The 27,745-nt window shown below is 35.9% G+C and overlaps 1 protein-coding gene across 2 annotated transcripts; it reads left to right on the forward strand.

Moving 5' to 3' along the window:
* Positions 1–2,577: 2,577 nt before the first annotated feature.
* Positions 2,578–21,374, forward strand: MDFI (MyoD family inhibitor). Of its 2 annotated transcripts, none has more exons than XM_072423842.1 (5): positions 2,578–2,675; positions 7,831–7,902; positions 10,294–10,401; positions 19,951–20,157; positions 20,475–21,374. In XM_072423842.1, exons 2-5 carry the CDS (start codon positions 7,845–7,847, stop codon positions 20,729–20,731), a joined length of 630 nt encoding a protein of 209 aa, XP_072279943.1. In that variant the 5' UTR covers positions 2,578–2,675; positions 7,831–7,844; the 3' UTR covers positions 20,732–21,374. The 2 variants fall into 2 exon arrangements, with proteins under 2 accessions (XP_072279943.1, XP_072279937.1); XM_072423836.1 differs by lacking the exon at positions 2,578–2,675 and adding an exon at positions 2,685–2,964.
* Positions 21,375–27,745: the final 6,371 nt, after the last annotated feature.

Consider the following 27,745-nt stretch of genomic DNA (forward strand, 5'->3'; position numbering starts at 1 on the left):
CCTTCTGACTGAACAAATAGCAGCAGCAGAATGATGAAGTCCTTCACTAGTTATTGTCTCCTGTTAGCAAGCTGCATGAATGATTATGTGCACTACAGAAGAGCTTTGATTGGCTCTTAGTGTTTTTACTCCCTGCTCACAGTCTTAGTCCTTGTGTAAAGGTGACTATATAAACAGATATCAATAGAAATTTAGGTTGTATCTGCCAAAAGATTAGCTTTATGTGCTGCTCTTCAATAAACAATACCATAAAATGCCAAGAAAATTGTTTCAACTATTAAGTTTTTTTTAGTATAGCAAAGGGATTTAAAATTCTTTCAGGGACTAAAGTTCCAAGGACAAACCATCAATACCCGGGGCTATCCCTAAAAATTAATTAAATTATCCTTTATTACAAATGTGTTTGTCATCACAAAATCTCACAATTTTTCTGTTTATTTTCCTGACAGCTAAGGGGAGGAGGTCACATGTAGAACAAGACTGCAATGTAACATGCCATCAATACAGAAGCTTGTGGCCATAGGGGATATCAAAGGTAAAAAGTTGCAATGGGGTTTATCATATCTCCTAATGAGTCTGTTTAAATGAAACCAGTCGGTATAAGGCTGAAGTAGTTAACAGTTAAAGGAATGTTTCCAGTGTTCCAACTAAAAGTGGGCTCCTGATTTTGTTGCCAGTGTTTAGAGTGTGTTTTAAAAGATGACTTTCTGCAGAATTCCAGCATAATTTTTAGTACCCTCTTTGTTACAACTTTACTTGAACACGGCCAGCTCCTGGAGGAATAACCTCCTGAGCAGTAACCCCGAGTGTGGCTCGGGGTAAAAACAACAACTGATAGCAGAAACCCTGTGACATTCTCGGGGGAGCTAAAAAAATAAAGAATTTAAAAAATGTAAAAAAAAATTTACCTGGTTTCACCGGCGTCCTCCACTGCTTGTCTAATCCCATCCCCTGACCGCGTCCTCTTCCTCTGATCGGTCCCACGGCGATTGAGCTGACATTCCCTGGCAGTTCCTGGTGATGACGATGTGTGCGTTGGTGCGTGCGAGGGAGCGTGGCGAGAATTTCAAATTATTTTGTATTGGATTCAATACAAGATAACTGTATTGAATCCAATACAAAGTATCCAAATTTCAGGATTTTTGATTTATCTATGCACCCTTGTTTTAATAGATTTTTGTGTTTTTTTACTTAAAGTTTATTATTAAATTTATTAAATTGGACATATTTTGGTGAGTTATGACTAAGAGGCCAACAATGTAAAATAACTTTTCATGGAAGACAATGTACCGCTTTTAGACATTTAAATCCAGACAGAAATTAACCACCAACCACTACAGGGCAAACCACTACAGGTAGAGTGGAGATACCTAGTGGTAACATACCTTTAGCAGCTTTTTAAACTTTTGTGTCACAGGGAAACCTTAGGCTGTTCTTGCCGCTTCTAGCTTCTGTGTATTCCTATTGGCCAAAGAGGATGCCTATCATAGTGATGGACCAATAGGAATACATAGAGGCATAGTGGGAAAACTGCAATACTAGCCAAAAACATTGGAACTGTTAGAAACAGATAGAATTAGGCTGTGAATTGCATTTACTTCACAGCTGCAACATTTTCTTAAAAATGTGATAGAGTCTCTCTTTAAAAATGTCAAGATTAGCTTGTGTCAAGGCTAAATTGTGTGTTAATAGTCCATGTTCAGAGTACTGTTATCTTTAGGGGAAGGTTGAGGGTCATTTTGAGGGATCAGGTGTGATAAGTGCATAGGGCTCTTTTTATAAAGCATTGAAATTGACATCAACTAAAATATTACCTGATGTAGAATCTTACAGGTACATGTGTTTCAATGGTAGTGACTGATTCCCAACCAGGGAATAATTTAGTGAATGTCAGATGTACTGCCCATACAGAGATTTTTAAGTAACAGCCTACAGAGATCTCAAACCAACATACCAAAAAAATAGGAGGTATATATGTCAGGATATACATATTCAGCTGCACAGAATATATTCTCCCTTGAGAAGAAACTTTAAGGGGGGATATTATCATCCTGTATAAATGTCTATGGGATTTATTCTGAGATATTTTTGTTTCCCTTCTGGTTGAACTTGATAGACTTATTTCTTTTTTCAACCTAACTATGTAACTATATCTATATGTGTAGTATTTATATGTGTAGGTTTCAAAAAATCCTGATACCAAAATAAATAATAGTGACCCTATTTGCAAGAAAGGCACGTTGAAAGAAACAAATTCCCACAGAATACCACATTACATGGAATTTTGCATGTGACTGGAACAAACCTTCATAAAATAAAATAATAAAAATGTGCACATTGGCCAGTTTTGGGTAACATGCTGGTTTATTGGGGGAAAAAAGTACAACTTATTTTATGTGATTGAAAAGTAGACTTACGTCTTGGGCAGGGTTTTAAATAGCACATTGAAATTGTAAATACAAGCATTTATTTGTGGATCTTGCTTTTAGAACCTGCTTATTACAGTTACACAAACTCCCACATTGTCCCCAGAGAGGAAGTTTACAGACATACACCAGAGAGTATTCCAGCAAGAAGTGAGAAAAGAGCAAGCAGCAAAACTAGGTACAAGCACAGAGAGCCATAGAAAAAGTAAAAGGCAGGAAGTACTGGCACAAAATCCAGGAGGCTTGAAGGTATGTGTACATACATACTAAGTAAATTAGTGTTGGAAATTGGAATAGTCTGTACAACATTAAGTCGTTGTAGCAAAAAGCTGTAGGGGGAGGGTAAGATTCATGAGTCAAACAGGCATAGGAAGGGAGGGTGAAACAGGAATGGAAAGGCAGAAATCAAAATATTGGATTTAAAGGAAATAGATGGAGAAGAACATAGAAAGACGAAAAAGCACTGACTACTAAAGAAGTATAAAAGCAGCTAAATTAGAACTTTGGCACAGTTGGCACAGCCATCAAGCTAATAAAGGTGAGTGATGGTGTTAGTCTTAATGTTGTTCATAATTACATTTTAAAAATTGTGCTGTGTCTGGAAAGAAAACGGTCACAAATATGTATAAAGCGAAGTATTAGTACAAAACGTGATTCAGTAATTAAATGTCTCACTATTACATACTAACTGATGATTGTATTAGATTGATTTCACTACCTGTGTAACTTTATATATTTATATATATATATATATATATATATATATATATATATATATATATATATATATACTGGCCAAGCATTAGCTTTTTCTTTTCTTTTTTTTGATGTAGTGAAACTGGAATACAGGTTTTTGTGTATGCATGCTTTCCAAATAGTATTTCTAATTCAGTATAAATAAGACTTTCACAGAGTTTCTAATGACAAAACTGTTGAGATTTCTAATTTAAATGTATTACTAATACCGGTATGTTTCAGTTTCTGATTTGCTATATAGCTAGCCAGATACCTAAAATCATTTACTGTCTTTGCACAGCATGTTTATCAACTGCATTCAGTGGAAGATGTACTGTATTTGATCTTGTCCACACTTTTGACAACTAGGATAATAAGAAGAAACACACACACCTAGCAATTTCAAAATTTTTCATAGTAAAATGTAATGGTTTAAGAAGCATAGCTGATTTTGGGGCTGATGTCTGGTATAAAGTGCAGATACCTAGAGGTTGATTCATACAACTTTCTGTTGAATCTAGTGTGAAAAAGATAAGCATTTTAAATAAACTTTGGGTGAAAAAATGTAATAATAGACTCCTACATCTAAATATTTTCAAACTTTGCCTAAAGTATAGGAAGCAAAAAGGCTAATTTAATATGTGTGGTAAACCATTACAGTTGGGAACCATTTTGACATGCAATTTCATTCACATTGCTGTGGTTTGCACTGAGCATCCTGGATGTGACATGTAGCTTCTGGCTTTCCTTAAGTTTTTAAACGCTTTCATTGGTTTGAACAGAGATGCTTTCCAATCGCAGTAGCACAGTTTGTAAGTTTGCAAATGTTGGAGGACTGGATATGGCCCAAACACCTGATTTAATAGTACCCTTATTTCCAACTGCAAGTCTTATACCTATCTGTCCTAATCTAGCATAATTTTACCCATGATGCTACTGAGCCACTTGAATATAAAGAGAGAATTTGTTTATTGAGAGTTTTTTGATAATTTCTTTATTGCATTTTTATTTAAAAAAAAAGAAGGTGGAATTCGACTTAAGTATCTGGTCTAAATTAATATATTAATACATCAAATTAGTGTATTCATCAAATGGAGAATCGTTGGATCAGGGGTCAGCAAACTTTTTTTGGCTACTAGGCCATTTCAGGAGGTCCACTAGGCCGGACTCTCTCTTGACCCTGCGCTGATGGTTTTTCCCCCCACCAGGAACGCCCCCGAAGGTAAATCCCTCTACTCCGCAATGCATACGAAGGAGAGGAAATGTCTCCTTACCCCGACGGTGGAAGTGTTAACACCGGCCAAGGTAAATAGGGAAGGGAGGCATACCAAGGAGGCTTAGGAGCCGCATGTAGATCCAGAGCCATGGGTTGCCGACCCCTGCCGGCCGGGATTAAGCCGATCAACCAGGGGGCATTAGGCCAAAACGGACTACTGGCTGGGCCATATCTGGCCTAAAGGCCGGAGTGTGCTGACCTCTGCGTTAGATTAACAACTGCACTCACAGTTTCAATGGCAGTAATTTATTCTCAGACAGGGAATGTTTTAGTGAATTTCAGATTCACTGCTTTATAAATGGGCCCCTTAATATTCTAATGAGGAAAGGTGAAGTCTGTATCCATTAAGAAGTAATGAACCCTTGGGGAGTATACCTATTTCTGGGGATGCGTGAAATACCTATTTCAGGGGATGCCAGAGAATCTTTAAGCTAATTACACATGCAGGAATTGACATTTATAGGGGCATTCTGTACACCAACAGTGTATAGAGCACCTTCAGGTTGCCACAGTTTTTGTATCAGTTTCAGACTAAAATGGTATTATTTATAGAAATCAGGAAACAGATTCATCTAATAACCACAGTATTTTTTCATTTTTTTTAATTCATATTAAATATGGTTTTACCATCTGACAAAAACAAAAAAAAAATCTGTTCTATGTATGCAGATGGCTTTGCATTATAAGCGGTACGAATTTATGTTTTATAGCCTAGACCCCAAAAAGCATGTTTTTTTTATTTCAATCTTTTTATTGTTTTTTTTTATCATAAAGACATAAAAAAAACATTTTATTTTATAACAATGCTGTCCTGTTAGACGTGGGACAATAGTACAACTGAGTTGATTACACAATAAGACATACCATACACAACAAAACAAAGGATAACAATACATCAGTTCAGAACAAACTACAATTTAAAAAGCATGTTTTTAAAATTTTATTTTACAAGTGATACTGTAGAACATGCAGGTGTTATCAGATTTGTAATGGTTTATCCAAAGTCAAGAATGTCATTATAAGAATTAAATTTCATTATGTTCAGACCAATAATGTACATGCTCCATGACAGACCATGAGTGAAAAGAGAATTTATATAGCATGATGGAGCTGAAGCTAAAAAAGGCAGCATTGTATAATGGGATATGGAGTATGATGGGGATCTCAATGCCCCGGTTGTGAGTCTATCTTAAAAAAAATGTTGGTTTGGAAAGTATACAGAAGAAGACAAAAGCAATACTTTCTTTTGTTTGCTAATATGATAAAGGAGGTTTATTGGAATGGACATTACAGTTATAAGGAAGGAGAAGCTAGAGAAAAGAAAGGAATAGTTTAATGAGGAAAAATAAGTAATCAGGTTTTCCCTGCTTTTTGAAGAATAAGTGAAATCAAATTAGGAAGTACACTTAATAATATTTGTATCAATAATGTAGAGGCACCAACTGAAGAGAAGCCACCAAAAGAAAAATGAACTTTCTATTTACTATAAAAAACATATTCAATGTTAGGACACCCAGATAGTATAGAGAGCCAAAAGGGTTGTTATTGAGAAAAAAGTGTACTAGTAAGAACCCAGCAAAGACAATAAATAAAAACTGGATTGGCATTATTTAAGCAAATAACAGTATTAGAAAAGAGAAAAAAATATGCTGTGGAGATATGTATACGAAAGTGAAAAAGTTACGTGCAGAAACTTCAGTTGAAGACAAGGGCATCTGAAGAAAACTACAATAAGTAGAAAATAACAAGAGTAAACAATAAAAACGAGAGAGGATTCAAAATAGAGAATTTAAGGGATGTTGCTGAAGAAGAATAGACAGACTATTTTGTTTTACAAAATGTGAACAAACTGATGAATAAAACCTTCAAAGATACAGAGAACATTGCAATAAAATATTGAAAAATGATCCTGATGTGATTGTTGAAACTAGTGATACAAAAGCAGTTGAGAAACAGAACTATGAAGTAGAACCCCTCCTTACTTTGTACATGTTTTTCTCCTGTGCTGATAATGCTTAGTCTGATTTTCACTATACACTAAGTGCTTCTTGAGGTGTGCATAGGAAGCTGCAGAAAGTCCAAGAGAGTGCTGCACTAACAATGTACTATTGTCCTTTTGAAAGGCAATAACTAATGTCATCTATACTGAATATAATATAATAATATAAATGTATGTTTTTTTAGTTTTATGGAGAATGGAGAAAGTTAAAAAAAAAGCATGCATCCTATACTCACTCTAGACCATTATTGCCCAAAACAAACGATTGTGATTGTCGCAGGTGAAAATCTAACATGTGTACAGTGGTCCCTTAAAATAGTTTATCAATCTGTCCTGTCAGATCAATGAAAAAACAAGCAGGAATGGCTGCTGTACTTTCCTATGATTGCAACCGGGTACTGCTTGCTCATCCCCCTCCATAAAGAAGGACTGTGTGTACAGCCCCTTAGGATTGTTATCAGGGACAGGAACGAGTACATGGCTTACCCATAGGCCTTATCTTTGCAGATACTAGGATATGCTAATATTACCATTCTTGCAAGAACAGTAGATGCATACCTTTACTAGCTTTAGAAATATTGCTTAGGATGCATTTTCTAGTTGGCTAAAAGAAAAAGAAAAAATAAACTCTGATACAATAAGTTGTGTGTATGACTTTAAACAGGTATCTCAGGGGAGGAACAAAAGTGCACTTATTTTAAAGCAATGAATGCCAGAAGATTGCACTACTGTATTTACATACGGCAAATAAAAATCAGATAAGGAGAGGCTTAATGTGCTGTATTTAAAAGCCAGAGCACTATATCAAAATGCACTTAAAAACAGAGTGTAAAGATAAAGATACAATCATACTTTATGCAAAATAATAATAAAAATTAAAATAAATAAAAATAAAAAAAATAGGATAGATATTGCCAATCTAAAATATGTCTGTTTTCTACTTTATATTACTGAATCCTTCTTATTCATCCATTTAATTTGACCAGTCAATTATACTTGTATGTATTTTACATGTATGCATTCCATACAATCTAATCCAAAACGTATTTGTTTCTACGTAATCTTTGCCCATGTCCCCATTGCCCCTCGCAAAATTAAGTACCATACTAAAACCCTTCACTTACGTTGTAGCAGCAGTCCAGTCAGAAAATACCTTAATATTTCCAGCAGATCAAATTTGTTGTAATACAAGTCAGGGATATTCTATTCACAATACAAATAGCAATATGGATATGTAGAAGGAAGTATCCTACAGCAAAATCATACTTCAGTTCACCAGTATCTGCTTAAGCTTCATTTCTGGTTGCTATTTTGCATTATTTTTTTGTTTCACTTTGTAATTTCTTAAACAGGATGTAGAAAGATTATATTAAAGTGTACAAACTGTAATTTAGGTCAAAATTCACTGATGTCCCTGGAGATGTATTTTCCTCATGAACACACTTGCACAGCAAGTCTGGAGTCAGGTAAGATGAATTATGATAAACAATATAATGTTACCTTCATAAAAGCAGACTAAAAATACAGTAGTTGAAAAAATAATATAGAAAGCATTTCTTCTTGGGTTTTCTATGGTTCATATTTATTTATATTTATATTATAAATGCATTAGATTTAATTAAATTAACCCCCACGAACTAAATGCAGACAATGTTAGATACTTATCCTGTTCTATCAATCTTCACTGTGCAGCACCTGCACCTGCCTCCTCCCTTTCTTTAAAAACAACCAGGTACCACTGAACAGAGGCTCATGAAAAATGGCTATTTAAAAAGTTATTATGTAACCTGTGGGAGGTGGCCCAACGATAAATTTGGAGTCCATAATACCCTAATAGATGAACACCAGACATGAAGCATCGTTCTATCCTTTCTACATCTCCAGTATTTGATTGAATTATGGGAAACATTATGGGGTATGTTTCTAAATTAGTTCCTTGTAAATTTGACCTAAATTTTTTAATCCGCTGCAAAACCTAGCATTTATTATTGTGATTTCGGTGCACTTTTAACAATCGATGGCAGAATGAGTCATTGTTTAAATAGTTAAAACACGAAATGTAGAAGTATTGGAACTGCTGTCAGTAAACTCAAACAAATTGATGGGTATTACACAGTTAAGAATGTAAAGTTCTTACCTGTGACAAAGTATTTAATGGCTAGTTTATTGCTAATGATAGTTGTATGCATGAGTATAAAATGTTTTAGTACACTTATGTCAGTAAGGCTGCAAAGCATTTACTTCTCTTCCTTTTGAAAAAGAATATTATGGTAAACATGAAACTATAGAAAAAGATTGCACAGTTAGGCCCATTTGGTTCATCTTTTGTTTTGAGTTGGGGGGGGGGGGGGTGCAGAGATTAGCATGTGGGTCTGCAAGTGAGATTTTTGTAAAAATTAAAATAGTTTTCTTTATTTATCAAGGACTCTAGTAAAACAAAGTGTGTCTATCTAGTGGATAGGAACTTTAGTGGAGACTGCTTACCAATCTGGTATGAATGGGCTGTGGTCTACAGAGCTCTGTAACTGCAGTTTACACATAGAAACAATGGGCCTGTGAAGTGTATCTTCTCCAGCCTTGGAGAGCTTTAATAAACCAATGCTATCAATTAATTATCACAGCCATCTCCCGTTAAGACAACAGTAAAAGGTGGCTGGTTCTTCTGTGTTGGCCCTTTTTTAACATATGTATTTCTGGGAATTTTTTATCCTGTCAGTTTTAACATATTACCTAGAATAATGTACAGCTTTGTAGTATATGAAATGAGATTCAAGAGAACATAGTAAATAGCATTCCAAAGCTTAAAGGTTTACACTTTAAACATAAATGAAAAAAGTTTTTAAAACAGAGAGAGCTACAGGAAAGCGGGACTTTCAAGGGCTTACTCAAGTATAAAATCACAAAAGAACATTTAATTTCAACAAATCATTACATAACAATAAAACACAGTAGGCATAAGATTAACTAAGGTTGATAGATCTCAGTGTTACATTAAATGAACGTAGTTTGAAACACAAATCACCCCTGCAGACGTAGATCATATTCAAAAAACAATAATAGAGGCTGAACAACAGAATGAAGTTTGTGGTTCAGAAGTTAACACCATGGATAAGACTGATACCGGAAGCAGAGGCTCAACAGGACACTAGTGGGCTGATAAATTATATATTGGAAATTAACCTGATGGAGGACAAAGACTAGTGAAACCTGATAGTCCAAAACATAAAAAAAAAAAAAAAAAAACAGATTGATCAACAGGTTATGAACCCAAAATTTAGGGAATATACACCACCCAGCTTGTTATACTTTAAACATATGTAAATATTACAAGTCTGTTGTACCCAGGAGACATGATAATTATGTTTTTAAATAAATTCTGCTATTTCACTAACTACACAGAAAATAGGTTGAAAATGGCAAAATGTTTTTATTTATGGTTAAAAAAAAAAAAAAAAAAAAAAAAAAAAAAAAAACCCCTAATATTTAGGGACACACTACAAGGGGAGAAGTGACTATTGTGCAAAAAGAGATACTTTTTTGTTTGTTTTAAGTTATTTCGTTTTTTTTTTTTAATAGTACAAGAATAGTACAAGAATCCCAGGATCAGTGAGTTCAATAAACAAATTAATTGCTTGTTTCTCTATTTGTAATAAGCTTGGCCAAACTGATCATGCAAGTAGTAAACTATACATACTGTATATATATAAAGTGATAGCGTCTGTTTGTTAAGTATATACAGTTGTGTATGTATTTTCAGTTGTTACAACCCCTATATATAGGTTTTAGTATTGTATTTACATTTAAGGACAAAATATCCTTTGTAAATTACCAGTGGTTTTCATTCTGTGCTTTTTCAGAGTCTAGCCATGTAGAAGTGAAAGAAGAAATAGAGCAGGATAAGCTAACATCTCCAATGAATGGGATGCCACAGATGTCAGAGATGATTGAACCTTCACCAATTACATGTAAGTGTTATTATGTTAACTTACTTAAGACAAACTGGAGGCAGGTGTTAGTAACAAAAAGTACTTTGGGTTGCTGTTTACTCATAAATCCTATTTTTCAGTGTCTACTTTCTAATGCAGTGATGCTAGGAAATGTAATCTTTCTGTTATATCTGCTTTGAGTGTCAAATGGTCACATTAGAATAACGCTACTGTTCACTAAACTCATAGATTAAAATAAATAGCTGTAATGCAGTGTACAAATGTCATGTAAAACGCTAATACCTTTTTCTGATCTGCATTTTTCAATAAAAGAAAACTTTTTTTTTTTTTTGCACAGGCATTTCCTGTTATGGGGTGTCTATCTCACAATTGTGTTCCTGCAATGTCACCCTGTCACATGACCTTCTGATAGAGATTTTATGTAGTCATTTTCAACACACATTACATAGATATAGTACACTGTTGTCTCTATTAAAAAACCTGCCCTAAAAAAAGAAGTAAAGACCATGGTTTGCAATTCAACATACAGCCTGTGCACAAAAGCGCTTCATTAAGAACAAAGGTTTTGAAAATGTCTAAACTTCTGCATAGTTGCTATCTTAGAAATGTTTTATGTGGTTAACCTTCATTTCCAATAACCCTATAAATTTATCTGCAGCTAGCTTCTCCAATACATTACCTCTCAAAACCCCCATCTCCCTTAACTTTTTCCATCTTGTAGAGTATCTAAAATTTTCTAAAAGGCATAGTTTATTAAATTACTGTGTTTTTAATAAAGAAGGTGTTTGGCTATAGGTACAAAGGCACTATAGAGTTAGGGCTCACATTGCACTACAGTCCCTTTGACCAAGAGGTGATTGTTGTCATTAGTATTGCTGTTCTGACTTACACGGTTATTTAGTAGGTTAGGTTGAAAAAAGACATAAGTCCATCAAGTTCAACCATTAGGGAAATAAACATATCACAGATAAGACATAGTTGGTCCAGAAGAAGGCAAAAAAAACCCTGGTACAATTTACTCCAACAGGGGAAAAAAATTCCTTCCTGATTCCATGAGGCAATCAGATGTTCCCTGTATCATCAGCCTCTGTTATCTTTACTTTAAATCCCTAATACCCAGTTATATTCTTTGCTTCTAGAAAAACATCCAGCTTTTTCTTAACGCAATCTATAGTAGTTGCTGAAACTACTTCCTGGGGGAGCTGATTCAACATTTTATTTTCACAGACCTTACAGTGAAGAATACCTTCCTTATCCGGAGTTTAAACTTCTTTTCCTCCAGACACAAAGAGTGCCCTCTTGTTCTTTGTAATGATCTCAAAGTGAATAATAGGCAAGAGAGTTCTCTATATGGGCCATTTATATATTTATACAGGGTGATCATATCCTCCCTTAAACATCTCTTCTCAAGGGAGAATAGATTCAGTTCAGCTAATCTCTCCTCATAGCTTAGCTCCTCCATTCCTTGTATTAGTTTAGTTGCCCTTCTCTGCACTCTCCCCAATTCCACAATGTCCTTTTTGTGAACTGGTGCCCAAAACTGGACGGCATATTCCAGATTTGGTCTGACTAATACTTACAGGGGGAGGATTATGCTTCCATCCCTGCAGTCTATTCCTCTTTTAATACAAGAAAGTACTTTGCTAGCTTTAGATATTGAAGCTTGGCATTGCATGCTGTTATTATGTGAATGATCTACCAGAACCCCCAGATCCTTTTCCATTTCTGACTCTCCCCAATTTTTTTTTTCAGACAGTAAGAAGCATGCATGTTGTTAGCCCCCAAGTGCATAACTTTACATTTATCTATTTTAAATTTCATTTGCAATTTGGCTGCCCAATCAAACAGTACATCCAGGTCTGCTTGTAGATTATAGACATCCTGTATGGACTTAATGCCATTACATAGTTTGGTGTCATCTGCAAACACAGAAATGGTACTTTTAATCCCAAATTCTATGAGCCTGATTTATCAAGCCAAATCAGAAGCTTGGCGCGCCCGTGTTTGCAATCCGCAATCAGAGCCCTAAAATTATTTATCAACCAAATCCGAGGCACTGGCATACTCACGCGGAAGTCATCAACTGAAGCGATCTCTCCAATGGATATGCGCAGCCCTGGCAGTTTCACACTGGCGAGCTTGCATTAAACTCACTGTTCCCCTAAAAAAACATTCTTTCTAATGGCACACACATTACCCTTAGCCCTGAAAAAATGTTTGTGCTGTTCAAATGTTTAAAACATCTATATGAGTTAAGAAATAAGCATATTTTAAAATGACTTATTTCGTTTCTGTTAGGCAAGAGTTAGGCGCCTGTCTATACGCTTACGATGCCTGATCGGAGGAGCCGCCTGGGGGTAAATATTGCGACTTTCCGCAGGCTTAACCTCGGCTTTGCCATCGGACTAGATTTTCCCACAAAAGTAACAAGCACACACACGTTCCTGTTTGCTTACATATATATATATATATATATATATATATATATAGAGAGAGAGAGATATATACAGCAAGTGGAAGTGTGCTTTTATACAATAGTGCTAAGATCAGGCAGCACATCACAATGACAACAAACCTATACCACTACCACAAATGAACAGAGGAGTTGTGTGGCAGCAAATTAACATGTGTGCAAATGTCAAAATATTAAAAAAATAAATAAATAAATAAAAACTATGCCAACTTATTCAGAAAAGGACTATGTACATAATGCATTCAAATACCATTATGTGACAATGGGACAAAGGCAACTAGGAGGGTCAAGTAGCAGTTTGGAGTGGAAACCATGCAGACATTTGTACTCAATACTTGTGGAAAAAATGAAAAAACAGAGAAGAATTGCTAAACAACAGAAACTATCACTACAAACCAGGCACAAAAACATTGTAGCAACAGATGAAACTAACAAAAATGGGGATTACAAAACAATCACATCAGTGCATATCATCCAACCAAACTTAATTGATAACCCCCCCCCCCCACATACACACACACAAACCAGTCAAGTTAAAATAGTACTAATGAAAATGCATATGTATTTCTATACATTTAAATATATTTTGACATACACACACACAAGTGAAATCACTAAATGTTCCTTAATACATGTATTATAACATGTTTTCCTATACTCATACCTTTACTAAAATTTTTGATTTCTCCAAAGCCAAACTAGAATGAAATTTTTTTCAGGTCACAAATGTTTGTTCACATTTTTTTACAGTCATAGTATTGTGTGATGACATATTAGAAAGTGCTAGTTAGTATATATCCAGCTTGATAGAAATTAGTTTGTGGTGTTGCAACCAAAAGAAAAAGTATCAAAACAACAAGTGCAACGAATGTAACTATAAATGAAGTGTATTCGAGATCTTTGCTCACTTTTGCAGGAAACCAGCAGGCAAGTTCACTAGAACTTCGGTCCCGACTCGCGGTAATAGAGCTTGTTGACCGGCGCGTACATATGTGCATCGAGCATACATGCATTTTATTGATAAATCAGGCCCTATATCATTTATAAAAATGTCCCAACACTAAACCCTGGGGTACACCACTAATAACCCTAGACCATTCAGAGTATGAATCATTCATTACAACTCTTTGGATGCGGTCTTTAAGCCAGTTCTCTATCCATTTACAGATTGACTTTTCTAAACCTATTGACCCTAAGTTGCAAAATAACCGTCTGTGGGGTACTGTGTCAAATGCTTTAGCAAAGTCCAAGTACACTAAATCCACTGCTATTCCACTGTCTACCTGTTTACTTACTTCCTAAAGAGAGTAAATTTGTTTGACAACTTCTTTCTTGAAGCCATGCTGACTATAACTTATAATATTATTTTCTAGTAGAAACTCCCCTATGTGGTCCCTTATCAAACTCTCTAGGACCTTTACAACTATGGACGTTAAACTAACCGGTCTGTAGTAATGACTTTGCTCCCTTTTTGAATATAGGAATCCCATTGGCATGCCAGTCTATTGATACCATGGCTTTAAAATAATAATGGCATTAAAATAACTGAGCTCAGCTCTTTGAGGACACGTGGATGTAATCCATCAGGTTCTGGTGCTTTGTCAACCTTAATTTTGTCCAACTGTTTCTCAATGTATCAATTTTTAGCCATTGTGACTCATTTAAGGCAGTGACATTGGTGTTATGAATTTGGACTTGAGCTCTTCCATTTTCCTTTGTGTACACAGAGCTAAAAAAAAGTGTTTAGTAAATCATCCTTTTCTCTATCCCCAGTTTCAAACCCATAAACATCTTTTAAGGGGCCTACATGCTCAGATCTGATCTTTTTGCTATTTATATATTTAAATAAATTATTAGCAAAATATAAAAATTTGGGGGGTTTGCCTTATTTTCCTTTTGCAATCTGTCTTTCATTTTGAAGTTTTGCACATTTTACCTCCTTTTTACATCTTTTGGTATATTTTTTATAGTTTTCAAACAATGAAGGTGATCCTTCATTTTTTTATTTTTGGAATGCCATTTTCTTGTTCCTTTGGCTTTTTTAGCCTCTTAAACTTATTACTCACTGGAATATATTTTTCATTGTGCTTTTGTAGAACAGACTTGAAACATTCCCATTTCTGTTCTGTGTTCTTTGAGGACAATATTGTCTCCCAGTCCAAGTCACAAGGAGCCACCCTTAACAACAGAAAATTTGCTCTCTTAAAAATAAATGTTTTTATTTTTCTTGTTTTTGCTTCCTGTTTACAACTTACTTTAAATGAAATCATAATATTGTCACTGCTACCCAGACTCTTTTATATGCACATTTGTTATACGCTCTTCATTGTTAGAAAGAACTAGGTCCAGCAGAGTATCATTTCTTGTTGGGGCTTCTATAAACTGTACCATAATATTATCTTGTATTAAATTTACAAATTTCCTCCCTTTTGGTGTTCCTGTAGTGCCATTACTCCAGTCAATGTAAGGATAGTTAAAATCTCCCATGATTAAAACACTTCCACTTTTTGCTGCTTTTTCTATCTGTGCTAGTAATTGATTTTCTATTTCTTCCTTAGCACTGGGGGGCCTATATCAGACTCCAAAAATTAATTGTGTGTTATTCAACCCCACATTTAACTCCACCCATAATGCCTCATCGCCTGTTCCATTCGCATTTCTTCTTTCTCATTTATACTTTGCAATAGAAATATTTGGACACAATATTCAGTATACAAAGCAGGTTTACCCGTAATACCTCAGACGTCACTCTCAGGTGTTACCATTGCAACCTAGGCTACATACATATATATATATACAATGAGTTGCACTCGTTGTATATATATACATTGTATATATATATATATATATATATATATATATATATATAATATATAATTGTAATGGTATATATAATATATAATTGTAATGGTAGGTTTAATGTCTCTGTGAGAGACAGAAAATCAATAAAAGAACCCTGAAAAACCCAGTGCTCAAAAGTCAGAGCTTAATAATATACTTTAACTTTAAAGCCTACTTTGTTTTAATTTTTTTTATTAGATAGCTGTTTACTAGTGTACAAATGTAAAGGATCATATCAATAAATCATTATGGAATGTCAAACTGTCAAAAAACAAACAGCCAAATTTCACAAACTGCGCACGTCCCAATTACAGGCAAATTCGTAACAGCTGTGCGCATAACAATGAGCATATATAAGGGTGTTGTTTACCTTGCTTTTTCCCTTTGTCTGTTTTTTTGTCTTGGGGCAGGGGGGAAGTTGTTTGGTGTGTTATCCTAATCTATGTTGCTACATTTCATACTTTGCTTATCATTTAGCACAAGAGCTGCTTTTGTTTTTTAAAACTTGAATGTTTCAATGTCCATTTTGCAATTCAGTCAATGTTAAAGCTATGTTATTGTGTTTAGCCACATTGTTTTATTGCAATAATATGTCTTTATTACCACCTTTAAATGTTTTTTCTGTATAAATATTTGCTAATCCAGTTTTCCACCCACTAGGTCCAAGTTGCATTTTGGTTTGGTAAGTATTTTTTGAAGGCCACATTTCTTATGCCATTTTAGAACTAATTTGGCTTTATATGGAAGTGTGGGTTTACATGTGTTTGTTTGTTTTTTTTTCCTTTTTCTTTTAGTGGTGTCTGTGTGGTCTCAATATTTTAATGTGCTATTTTTGAAAATGATTTATTTTTGAATAAAGTTGTTTGAAAATGTTGTAGTTGTTTGTAATTTTTTGTTTTGTTTTGTGATCTCCTTTACAATCTCCCAGGATCTTTTAACCTTGGGTGATCCAACAGACAATTGTGATTGTTTTTATGCAGTTCCTTTCTATGAATTGTGGAAAGGCTAAAAACACCACAACTGGCTTTTTAAAACTTAGTTGTTTGATGCACATCGTTGTGCACCAAACCTCAGGTGTTTGCTGCACCTTGTTGTGCGCCAATGCAGACCCAATATGTGTACGTGAACTGTGTGGCCACTTTTGCACAGAAGGATCCTCATCCGGGTAAGTTTTTTTTTTTAGGTGTATTTTGTTTGTTTGCCTTCATGTGCACTCATGTATGTACATACATGCTTATATGTATGTATGCAGTAATATGTGTGTACATATACATATAATAGAAAAATTATAGGAAGAAAAACTCAAAGAGGGTTTTTTTTTGGCATATTGCTTAACATGCTTCGAATTGAAAAGATTGCCTATTTCTTTCTATGATTTCTGATGTTATGTGCTTAGCTCAAAGCAACGTTCATGGATTATATTGCCTCTGGTTAAAGGAGGAATCCACCTTTATGTGCTTCCACTACCAAGAGTAAGTAAATATATAGTAGGCCAAGGTCTAAAATGGCATTTAAACCTGCATAAACACCATGAAAGGATGTAAAAATATGTTTGAAACTTGCCATGGATAGCGTATTATCTTTATTACAGAGAGACTTATTTACTAATATATAGTAATATATTGCAGCACAGCTTGCTTCTTTGGCAACATATCATATCTACTTTAAGCCCCCACTGTGGGTTTCGCTTAAAGCTCTAGAAGTAGATCCTGTTTCCATAGAGACAATGTTGTGGATACCAGCTACAACTAGACCTGTACTTTCTAATTTGGTGATACTTCATTCTCTTCGTATGTGGGAGTCAGTGAAATAATTGGGGGGGAGGGGTACGATATCTCTTTACGCCCCATTTTCAACAATCAGTGGAAACGGTATGTTAATCCCTGACATGGTCAATAAGTCTAGTTTATATTGGTGGATTGCTCATGACTTTAGGATTTATAATTTTGTATCTTCAAATGCAATTCAATGGTTGGTATATTTTAAAAAGGAATACCTAAGAAACACAAGTCTGAGATTTTCTGGTACCTCCAAATCAAACACTTTGTCTCCACCAACACCTGACTCACAGCCTCCCCCATCACCCTCACTGTATTTTAGCATATATGTCTCTGTAAACTCAAATTAAGGAACTTATTTTGAACCTATATGATCTTTTACTGATTAAACAGAAACCATTGCCGTTGCTATATGTACACCGTTGGGAAAAAAATTTGTGCTTATCCCTGGATCCCCTGTTGATTGGTTGCAAGTCTGGGACACAGTGGTCCTTTATAGTGTGAATGTGCTGGCTATTTAAGCTAACTATGAAATGTTAATGCGCTGGTACATGGTGTCAAAACGCATGCATAAATTTTCTCCTCATCTTACAGGAGAAAATTTATGCATGCGTTTTGCAACCAATCAACAGGATCCAGGGATAAGCACAAATTTTTAGAGGCTGTTCCACAGATGGAACTTTTCTCCATATCTGGTGGAAGTGCCGCAAGGTTAGGAGATACTGGATAGGGGTATACCAACAGGCATATACAGTGCTTGGGTCGTCCTTTCCCAAAAAGCCCGTGGAAGCACTACTCAATCTACAATTAAAAGTTTATTCAAACTAAAATTGAAAATATGCAACGTGTAATGCATTTTTTTTTACATGGACACCATGTAAACTGAAATACTATAGGTTACATTACTGGACAAATTGTCTTGGGAAACTTTTAAAAATTGTACTTACAGTACATATTGGCAGGAACTTAGTGGGTTAAAGAAAAAAAAGCCATACAAAATTGTAGAATTGGTCTAAAGGAGCAAGAGTGTAAATCGACTCTTGACTGTGAAAACAGTTCTCAATTAACAAAACTGATTTGATTGGGCTTGCCTCGAATTTGACAAATCTTTCTCAATGTTTGTTGTACCCAAACTTTGGCTGAACCCCAAATCATATTATTAATCTCAGCCTATTTTAATGCTGTTTGTCAAAGTACTATACCAGAAACTGAAAAAGGATTGACGAGTAGGGCACTACTTGAATAGGCATGTGCAAATGCAAAACTTTTTTTTTAGGGCTTTTCTTTTTCAAACATATTGTGGAAAAAAGACCTTTTCAAGCAGCTTGGAAAACAATACTGAAAATACACAAATCTTTTATTTAACATATGCAGGTGATGACATACACATAAAAAGGAAACAAATTAGCACATGTTTTCTCTACTATTCCAACCAGACCCTTATCTGGGCATGCAGGTTGTGTAGGAAAGTAGTACCCTCACCCTTCTGTACTCTACCAGATCCAAACATCTTTTTGGAGGGGTAATTTGCATGGGAAAAGGGAAAGGCAACTAAGCCTTTCATCCCTTGTAAAGTACACCTGTTGAAGGACAAAGTCTCATCCCCATCTTCACTGTCCCAAAATGGAGGTGGGGGTAATATGGTAGGACATTGGGACAAAGATTATTTACAACAAGGGTGCCTTTGCCCCAGCACTGTTAAAGGGAATGTGGCCTGGCATAACACAGAAGGAGGAGTTGTACTCCATGTCACATCTTTCCTGGCCACTCAGGTTGCATACATGGAAAAGGGTTTTAAGCAGAGCCCCACACTGTTTTTTTCATTGCAACTCAATAAGATTTTACTACAGCAACTATAAGTGTAACTTTGACCTCAAATAAACCTCAATTTTTTTCATTTAAAGCTTGAGTTGTGGTGGCTAAACTTTCTTTGGTATATTGTAATGTTTTGGAGTATTAAATGAAGCTATTGCTAGCGTCTAGTGTTATGGTTTGAACAATATTTGTTAAAATAAACCAATAAAAAAGGCTTGGCAAATTTAGGCCAGTTTAGGGAATTGTCTGTTTATTTAAATTGATGTCAAATAATATTGTTGGTTATAATGCCACTGAAGTTCACTTTTTTAGCTGGCCATAATCTCAATTTTTTGTTTGTTTGTTAGCTTTCAATTCTATAGTTTACAATTCACTGACACTATGCCTGCCCTTTTAAAGTCAGGGGACTGGAACATAATAAACCTCTATTTACAGGCTATTGTAACCCATAGTAAACCTGACCACAGTTAAAAGGAAGGGGCATTATGGGTCTCTGGAATTTAGTTCCTCTAAATTTATAAATTTGAGGGGATCTCTGAGCCTTGAACAGGTTGTCCTAGGATTTATGATGAACCTGTAGCCTAAAACGGGGAATCTTATGTCTAATAGTAATCAACTCAATCCTTTTACAAAATAATTCTCCAAAGCCTTTTCTTCCAGGTATTTCTACAGTTTCTCCTGTGACACAAGGTCCAAAAAGCAGCAGCAGGTCACAGTGCCATCCTTATTTAGGAGATAATGCTAATAATGTACCCAAGAACAGTTCACAGAACAAAATGTCTTCCCTGCCACATCTAGAGAAACAGTGCAGCAAAACTAGTAAAGGAGGAGCTGAACTTCCTTATCTCCCACCTGGTGCACAAGAAGGTATGCCGACTCTATGTTGTTTTTCTCAATGCAACTGTTGTTTCCTTTTCATAAAAAATAGTTTTTTTGGAAGTTTTTAACTCTCACACACACACACACACACACACACACACACACACACACATGGCTTTGAAACAGCAAAATACATTTTTGGAATCCTTATTTCTTGGAATTCCCACATGGGCTCACACTGTCCTTTCCAAAGACAACAGTCTTATTTAGAAAAGAAAGAATGAGATCATATAAAAAAATCAGTATACAATTGTTTAAATGCTGATTATAGTAAATCACTAAAAAAAACATGTACTATTTTTCAGATTGCTGTGTACATTGTACTCTGGCTCTGCTGTTCTGTCAGTTTCTTTCACTGTGTAACCTGCTTCTGGATCTCCTAACATGTGGTTCATGTTCACCGGACTCCGCTGGGATCTGCTGCTCATGCTGTTCCATTGGTGGATGCCCTGATTGTGCAGACTCATGTAACACTGACTGTGGCATTGTAGATGCCTGCTGCGAATCAGCTGACTGCCTTGAAATCTGCATGGAATGTTGTGGTTTATGCTTCTCCTCCTAATAGTGCACTTGAAATGTGAATAATATGCTGCAGTCCATAATTTAAATTTGATGAAAGCAGACTGATCTGAGCCATTTAAGTACCCATTTTCTGAGCCATTATGCCTGACATAGGAAGCTTGTGAAGAGTTAGAAATGCATTTTGTTGCTGCAAAGCAATTAAATCTATAACATTTTAATACTTAATTGTATTCGGAAAAGCGTTTGATGTTTGTCATAATGTTAAAATGCATAAATATCACAATACTACATGGTCAAGACTTACATACAGGGGCACAGACTAACATTGTCAAATTTAAAATCTAAACACTTGGCTAAAAAAAAAACTACTTGGATTGTTAGTATGCCACAGTGATCAGTATCCCATATGTATTTTAGTTAGATAACTTGTTTCAAACACATTATTTTTATATGTAATGAGACAATTTAGCTGGAGACATATACAAATATTTTATGTACACACAAAACAGTTTACTCTAAAATAATAATGATGGGCTTTGAAAAATATAAAGTGAATTTTACTAGATTAAATAAGTTATTTGAGTTATTATAGTTTTATTGAGTTATCTTATTATTATCTACAATTAAAACGTTTTTTTCTTCATTTTGAATAGAGTGGTGAGGGGGTTGACCCTATCAGGTTGCTTTTGTTGTATGTTACCTGAATGTTGCTGACAGATTTGGTTGTGCCTTATGAGGCATCAACCTCTCATTCATATATCAGCTTACCCACATTTATAACCTGAGCAAAATGCACCAAGAACTACAGTATGTTATTTAAAAGAAAACATTTTAACAGCAACTTCGCCACAAAACATTCAAATTACAATAGCAACCCCTATAAAGTTTTCTTTTACTGTTAAGCTTTTATCATGGCCCTGCTCAGAAGTAAGTTTCTCCAGTCTAGATAGAACTGACAAATTCACTGGTACTGGCTCACTGGTACTGACATTTTTGCTATGCTGTGTTGAACAAGTGGACCTAACAATTATCTGTATACTTTTATGGTCCTTTGTAGATTCTATCAGACATTTGGACATTTAAAAACCTATTGTTTTTTTTACTTCTAAATATTAATGCTTTAGAGGGTTTTCCCTTGTCACATTTCTAAAAAAAAGGTTGTTTTTCAATACTGGTGCCCTCCATATTTCTGTAGGATTTGCTTGAATCAATCAACTTCTACACAAATGCTGTTGGGTGTTGATTGCTGTTGCACCTGGTCCTGAATTTCCTTGTGGGTACTTCTTTTGGAAATTGCTTCATGTTACTTTCTCACTTATCTGAGTATACTTATCTGAGTATACATTCTTTTTATTTTGGCCTGGTCTCTCTTACCTTTGAAAAAAAAGTGTTTCATCCTCAAGCAACTTCAGTTTTCCAGTTTAGATAAAATCAACAGGTCTTCTGATTTAGTGTCCTTGTACTTTATCACATGACATCAGTGTTAGGTGCTGTGTTGACTTATATTTTACAGAGAGGAGTTAACGCCAACCCGGTCACAGAACCAATCCACATAAAGTGAATGGTTAACTATTACAATTTTATTGCTGAAAAGCTCACGTTATTACACAGGAATTGCCCATCATCCATCATCCCACACCATTTGCGAGCCCTCCCCAACTAGCTTCCTGTTTTGGCCCCAGCTACTCCCTTGCAATATCTATCATAGGTCGTTTTTTTTTTTTTTTTTTTAGAAACACAAGAAATGTTGGGTTGCCCACCAAAACCGAATCCCAGTGACATTGGCAAGACATAAGAAAGGCAGCCAAAAGCTAAGATCTCTCTTTTTATAAAAAACAAATATATGTTCTGTAAATTCTATATAATTTTAAACAACTTGTAGCTAGTATATTTAGTCTTTTTTGTTGCTAAATGGAATATCAAAAATCAAAACAACACAGGTATTTTGTATCTTATATATTACAGTATATGCAAACATTTTTGTTTTAGCAGTTTTGCGGGTAAATTCAGTATTGTCTTTAGCATGAATACAAATCTCTCTGTTTCAATATTGGCAACAGATTTCATTTTACTCACTAATTAGTATTAAGCGCCCTGCTAATTATACTATACCAAGTAATTAAGCAGTTAATTATTTTTTTGTAAGCTCAGAATTAATTAGAATTCTCCATGAAGATTGAAATTGTAGCACTGCATATGTACAAAGACAATAATCTTGTGAAATATATTACAGCCTGCAGAAGAGGGCACAAATGATGTAATTTATTTTTCCTGTTACACCTCCTGACAGCATGCACAGTTGGGTTAGTTCCACCCCTTGATCCTCATAGAACCACTTTACCAAAGCTAACCAAAAGTAACCTCCCTCAACCATTTGTTTCCCCTACCTTTCCCCACCTGGTTCAGCCTCCCCAAGGGGGAAGTCTCATCGCGGATGATAAATCCATCAAGTTTTGGGAACCCTGGTGCAGAGGGTATGGTGATATGGAGCCTAAATAGTTTTTTGTTGCGGTAGTTGAGCAGCAAGAAAATTTTTTACTTAAGTTTGTTACCTGTTTCCATTTCTTTGGCTTTCCAAAACAGTCGCTCAGTGCCTTGCATATGTGCAGCAGACTTCAGCTCACAGCCATCATGCAAATGGCAGTAGTAGGGATGAGTTTAAAGGAAATAATGTCTTTGCTTTCTGTTGTATCTCTGGGGCCACCTGGTGGATGGCTCCTTGAAATTGCAGTTTTGCATATAACACTGGGGAACAATTTTGAACAATTTTATTGTTGACTTCAATTTTTAAGCTTTTTAACACTAAAATAGGTATGCTGATTCTGAAAATGCAGTTAGTTTTCTACTGTCATGCCAGGTTTTTTCTCTACCGCTTATAATAATGTGATTACTGTAGCGTGGGTTTGTATAGTCTATTCACACGCAAGACAGTGTGGTCAAAGGTTGTGTGCTGCTCTACGTAGTGAATAAGCAAAATGTATTTTTCTACTTTCACAAGTATTTCCTTTCAGATCATGTCTGGCTCTGCTGTTTCCCGTTGTAAGTGCCTAAACAACCCTGATTCATTTTGTTATATCTGTGGCAGTATCACCATTCCCAGTCAAAGGGCGAACATCAGCACATTTGTGGAGCAAGCCGATTTGGCATATTTCAAATTAAACTTGGTGATCACGACAAGTCTCGGGCCCCTCATAAGGTGTACAAACAGTGTGTTGAGGGTTTACGGATGTGGACAAAGGGAACACGTGATAAGATGCCATTTGGTATACCCATGGTTTGGCTAGAGCCAGAGGATCATTTCAGTGACTGTTACTTTTGTATAATGAAAACTTCAGGTTATAACAAGAAAAATAAATGTAACAGAGTATCCTAGTCTGCCATCAGCTATATGCCCAGTGACTCATTCAGATGAAATCCCAGTGCTGGTTTTCGTTACACTACCCTCTCTTGAAGAACATGATTATGGTGATGAACTAGGTGACAACAATGATGAAGAGTTTGAAATTGAAGAGGACTCTGTAAGGGATTTGATCAGCATGAGTTGTGATTTGGCACATGATTTGGGACTATCGAAGAAGGCTTCAGAACTCCTAGCATCAAGACTGCGTGAGAAAAACGTACTTGAAAAAGCAACAAGGTATCATACTTTCGAACCAAAGATATTTTATTTCTGCAATACTTTATAACTGACAATGGCTTTGTGTATTGTCATAACATACTTGGTTTAATGGAGGAATTGGGAATTCCAATCTATAACTTAACTGAATGGTGACTATTTGATAGCTCAAAGCGGAGCTTAAAGTGTGTCCTCCTTCACAATGGCAATATATTTGGGTCAGTCCCAATTGGCCATTCAGTTTCTTTTTGTGAAGAATATGCAGACATAAGAGAGTCAATGAGTTGTTGCAAAATCACCAACACAATTGGGTCATCTGTGTTGACCTTAAAATGGTATGCTTCCTTCTTGGTCAGAAACGCCAATACACCAAGTATCCCTGTTATCTGTGCATGTGGGGCAGCAGAGCTTGTGAGAGGCATTGGGTGGAAAAGAATTGTTCTCCAAGATCTGCCCTAAAACTAGGTGATCCAAACATTCTACATGAGCAACTTGTTGATAGAATTAATATTATATTCCCACCTCTGCACATGAAACTGGGTCTGATGAAGCACTTCATTAAAGCTTTGCCAACTGAAGGAAACTGTTTCAAGTACTTCATTTTGGAATTTCCTAGCCTGCCATTTGAATAAAGGCCAGTGTGTTTGGTGGTCCACAGATTCGGCAGCTCAGCAAAGATGAACATTTCATCAGGACAATGTCAGAAGTTGAAAAGAATGCTTGGTTATTATTTAACCCCCCTAGCTTTCTAATTCTGTCAGTTTTTTGATGCAAAAAGTGATCCGATTTTTTTTGCATAGAAATTTTTGTTTTTTATTGTGGGCCAGTAATTCTTAGGAATAACTCCCGGGTATAATAATTATATTTATTATATTATAATCATAAATTATATTATAATACATAATTATAAATCATTATTATAAAAATAATGAAATATTAGACCACTGGAGGGATTTGAAGGCAAAGCACAGGAGCTTAAATTTGATTCTAAGGTGAAATGGAGGTCAATGGAGAGAACTACAAAGAGATGCAGCGGAAGAGGAGCAGAGGGAAGGATGGCTGCAGCATTCATAATAGATTGTAGAGGAGAGAGTCGGGTTAGTGGAATACCAGCGAGAAGAATGTTACAGTAGTCCAGACTGGAGATGCAGTGTTTATATAGCAGTGACATGTTGCGCAGTGCTTTTTAGGGTCCATGGTCATGCCACTAACTGTCTCTCAAAGGAGCTCACAATCTAATGTCCCTACCATAGTCATATATTTTATTACAGTTGTGGGTGAAAGCCAATTAATGGAATGCAGGCCAATTGAAATGCAGAGTATTTTTAAGGCAGATGTCATCTATTTCCATTGGTTAATGTAAATTTAGAGTTCCAGTTGTGTTTTTTTGATCCTTGGGTTTGCTGCCTATTGAAGTTAAGAGTCACTGTACCCTGGTCAGTCTAACAAGACTTGGGATAGAGGTGCTCTTTGGAAAAAGCTCTGAGACACAGGGCAAGGATTCCAGTCACCTTAGATGCCAGTCTTAAAGGTTAGGGAGCCCACGGTATGGCACATTGCCTTGAGCCTTACCTTCAAAGGTGGTCCACTCCTATTGTGGGCAGTCCTGAGACTTTTGAAAGCCTTTGCTTTGCTCTGTCAGAATAAAGTCAAGGTACCTGTGAACAGGTCAGATCTTCCACATTACCAGACAAAGTGGAATAAAGATCATCTATTTCCATCAAGTCAGAGTCAGGTTTTTTGTTTTACATGGACAAGGAAGCATCTCTACTTTTCTGTCTCCTAACCACCAGCCTGAAAATCTGTTGGCTGTTTATGATGAGAAGATCATTTCTCAACCACGAGTGGCCTCTGGGCAGACAGTTTTTCAAGTCGATAGACCTGATGGCATCTCCAGTTATGTTCAAGTGCCGGCAAATACTGGCCGTGACCCTTGCACAAGAAAATTGATTTTTTTCTCTACGTTTTAGAACCAATAGCACTGATCTTGAGAGGTCCCTTGAAAATAAGGAAGGATTCAGAAAAAGCAATGGTGATTATTTAAGTTTTCCATGGCCGGTAGCAGCATTCTATCCGTGACGGCCTGAGACTGAATGCCCACTTGTTGAAAGGCAGAGGCTCCTGGCATCTGGCTTTTCTCTGTGGTGGCAGATATGCAGCTCAGAGCTTACAAACATCTATGAATAGATGACACAATTTATAGAATTTTTTATTTGAATAGCAGAATCAAGGATTTTCTTCCTTAACCCATCACCAGCACAAGTTCCAGAATTTTCTGCATTCAGCATTGGATGAGGAAGTGATGGTAAACTTGTTTAGGTACAATTGTCAGCTCCCACAACCACCAAGTGGAACGTCTTTTGCGGTGACAGTTCTTCAAAGTAGTTGTGAAATTGAAGCCTTCAGTAAAGTCATTCTTTCCAGTATAGGACTTGCCTCTGGTCCTACAAGTTCTCAGGGAACTTCCCTTCCATCTAGTCAAGGTCTGCTCAATAAGAAAATGAACTTGAAAGATGACATTTTTGACTAACTGTAACCATGACAAGCAAGGATTCTGAACTATGCACCCTCTTGGAAAGGAGCCAGATTGCACCTATCTTCCTGAAATGTTGATGCATCTATCATTGAATGTCTTGTTTAACCTCCTGGGCGGTTCATTTCTGTCTGGATATATATGCTTAAAAGCGGTACATTGTTTTTCATGAAAATTTATTTTACAGTATAATATAATATTATGAGTAAAAAAAAAGTTCTTTAGTCAGTAAACTTAGTTTTTACTAAAAAAAAAAAAAATGATTAATATACTCATACTAATATATTTAGAGATGAGCGAATCGAAGCTGATGAAGTGGAATTCGATCCGAATTTCAGGAAAAATTCGATTGGTAACGATTGCGAATTTCCTCGCGCTTCGTGGTAACGAATCGCAATTTTTACCAAAACGGCGGCTACATGTGTAAGGACATGGGGCAAGGAACTCTAGGAAGGCGGGATGACCCATAATGCCATGCATGCAGCCAATCAGCAGCCAGCCAGCCCTGTGATGTCAGAGCCCTATAAATAGCCTCACCCATCTTGGATTAAGACATTTTACAGCGTTCTGAGTGCAGGGTGAGACGTCTGCAGGCACTGGGGAGACTGATAGGAAAAACCTCATTGTGAAAAAAAAACTGAGAAAACTATTTATAAGTGCAGGGAAAGGATAGGGAGGAATCATTTCACAGCATCCTAGTGCAGGGAGAGACGTCAGAAGGCGCCAGGGACAGTGGTAGAAAAGCAATTTACAAGTGCAGGGAAGGATTATTTGGGGATCCAAATAGCTATTATACAGCTCTGTCATTCCAGCAATTTGTTCTTGTTATTTGGGTGCAAGTGCTATGTTGAAAAGCCTTTAGTGGCCTATATCTGTGGGAAAAGAAAAAAAATATACGCATTTCA

Source organism: Pyxicephalus adspersus, chromosome 1, assembly GCF_032062135.1.
Source record: "Pyxicephalus adspersus chromosome 1, UCB_Pads_2.0, whole genome shotgun sequence".
Taxonomy (NCBI): Eukaryota; Metazoa; Chordata; class Amphibia; order Anura; family Pyxicephalidae; genus Pyxicephalus; species Pyxicephalus adspersus.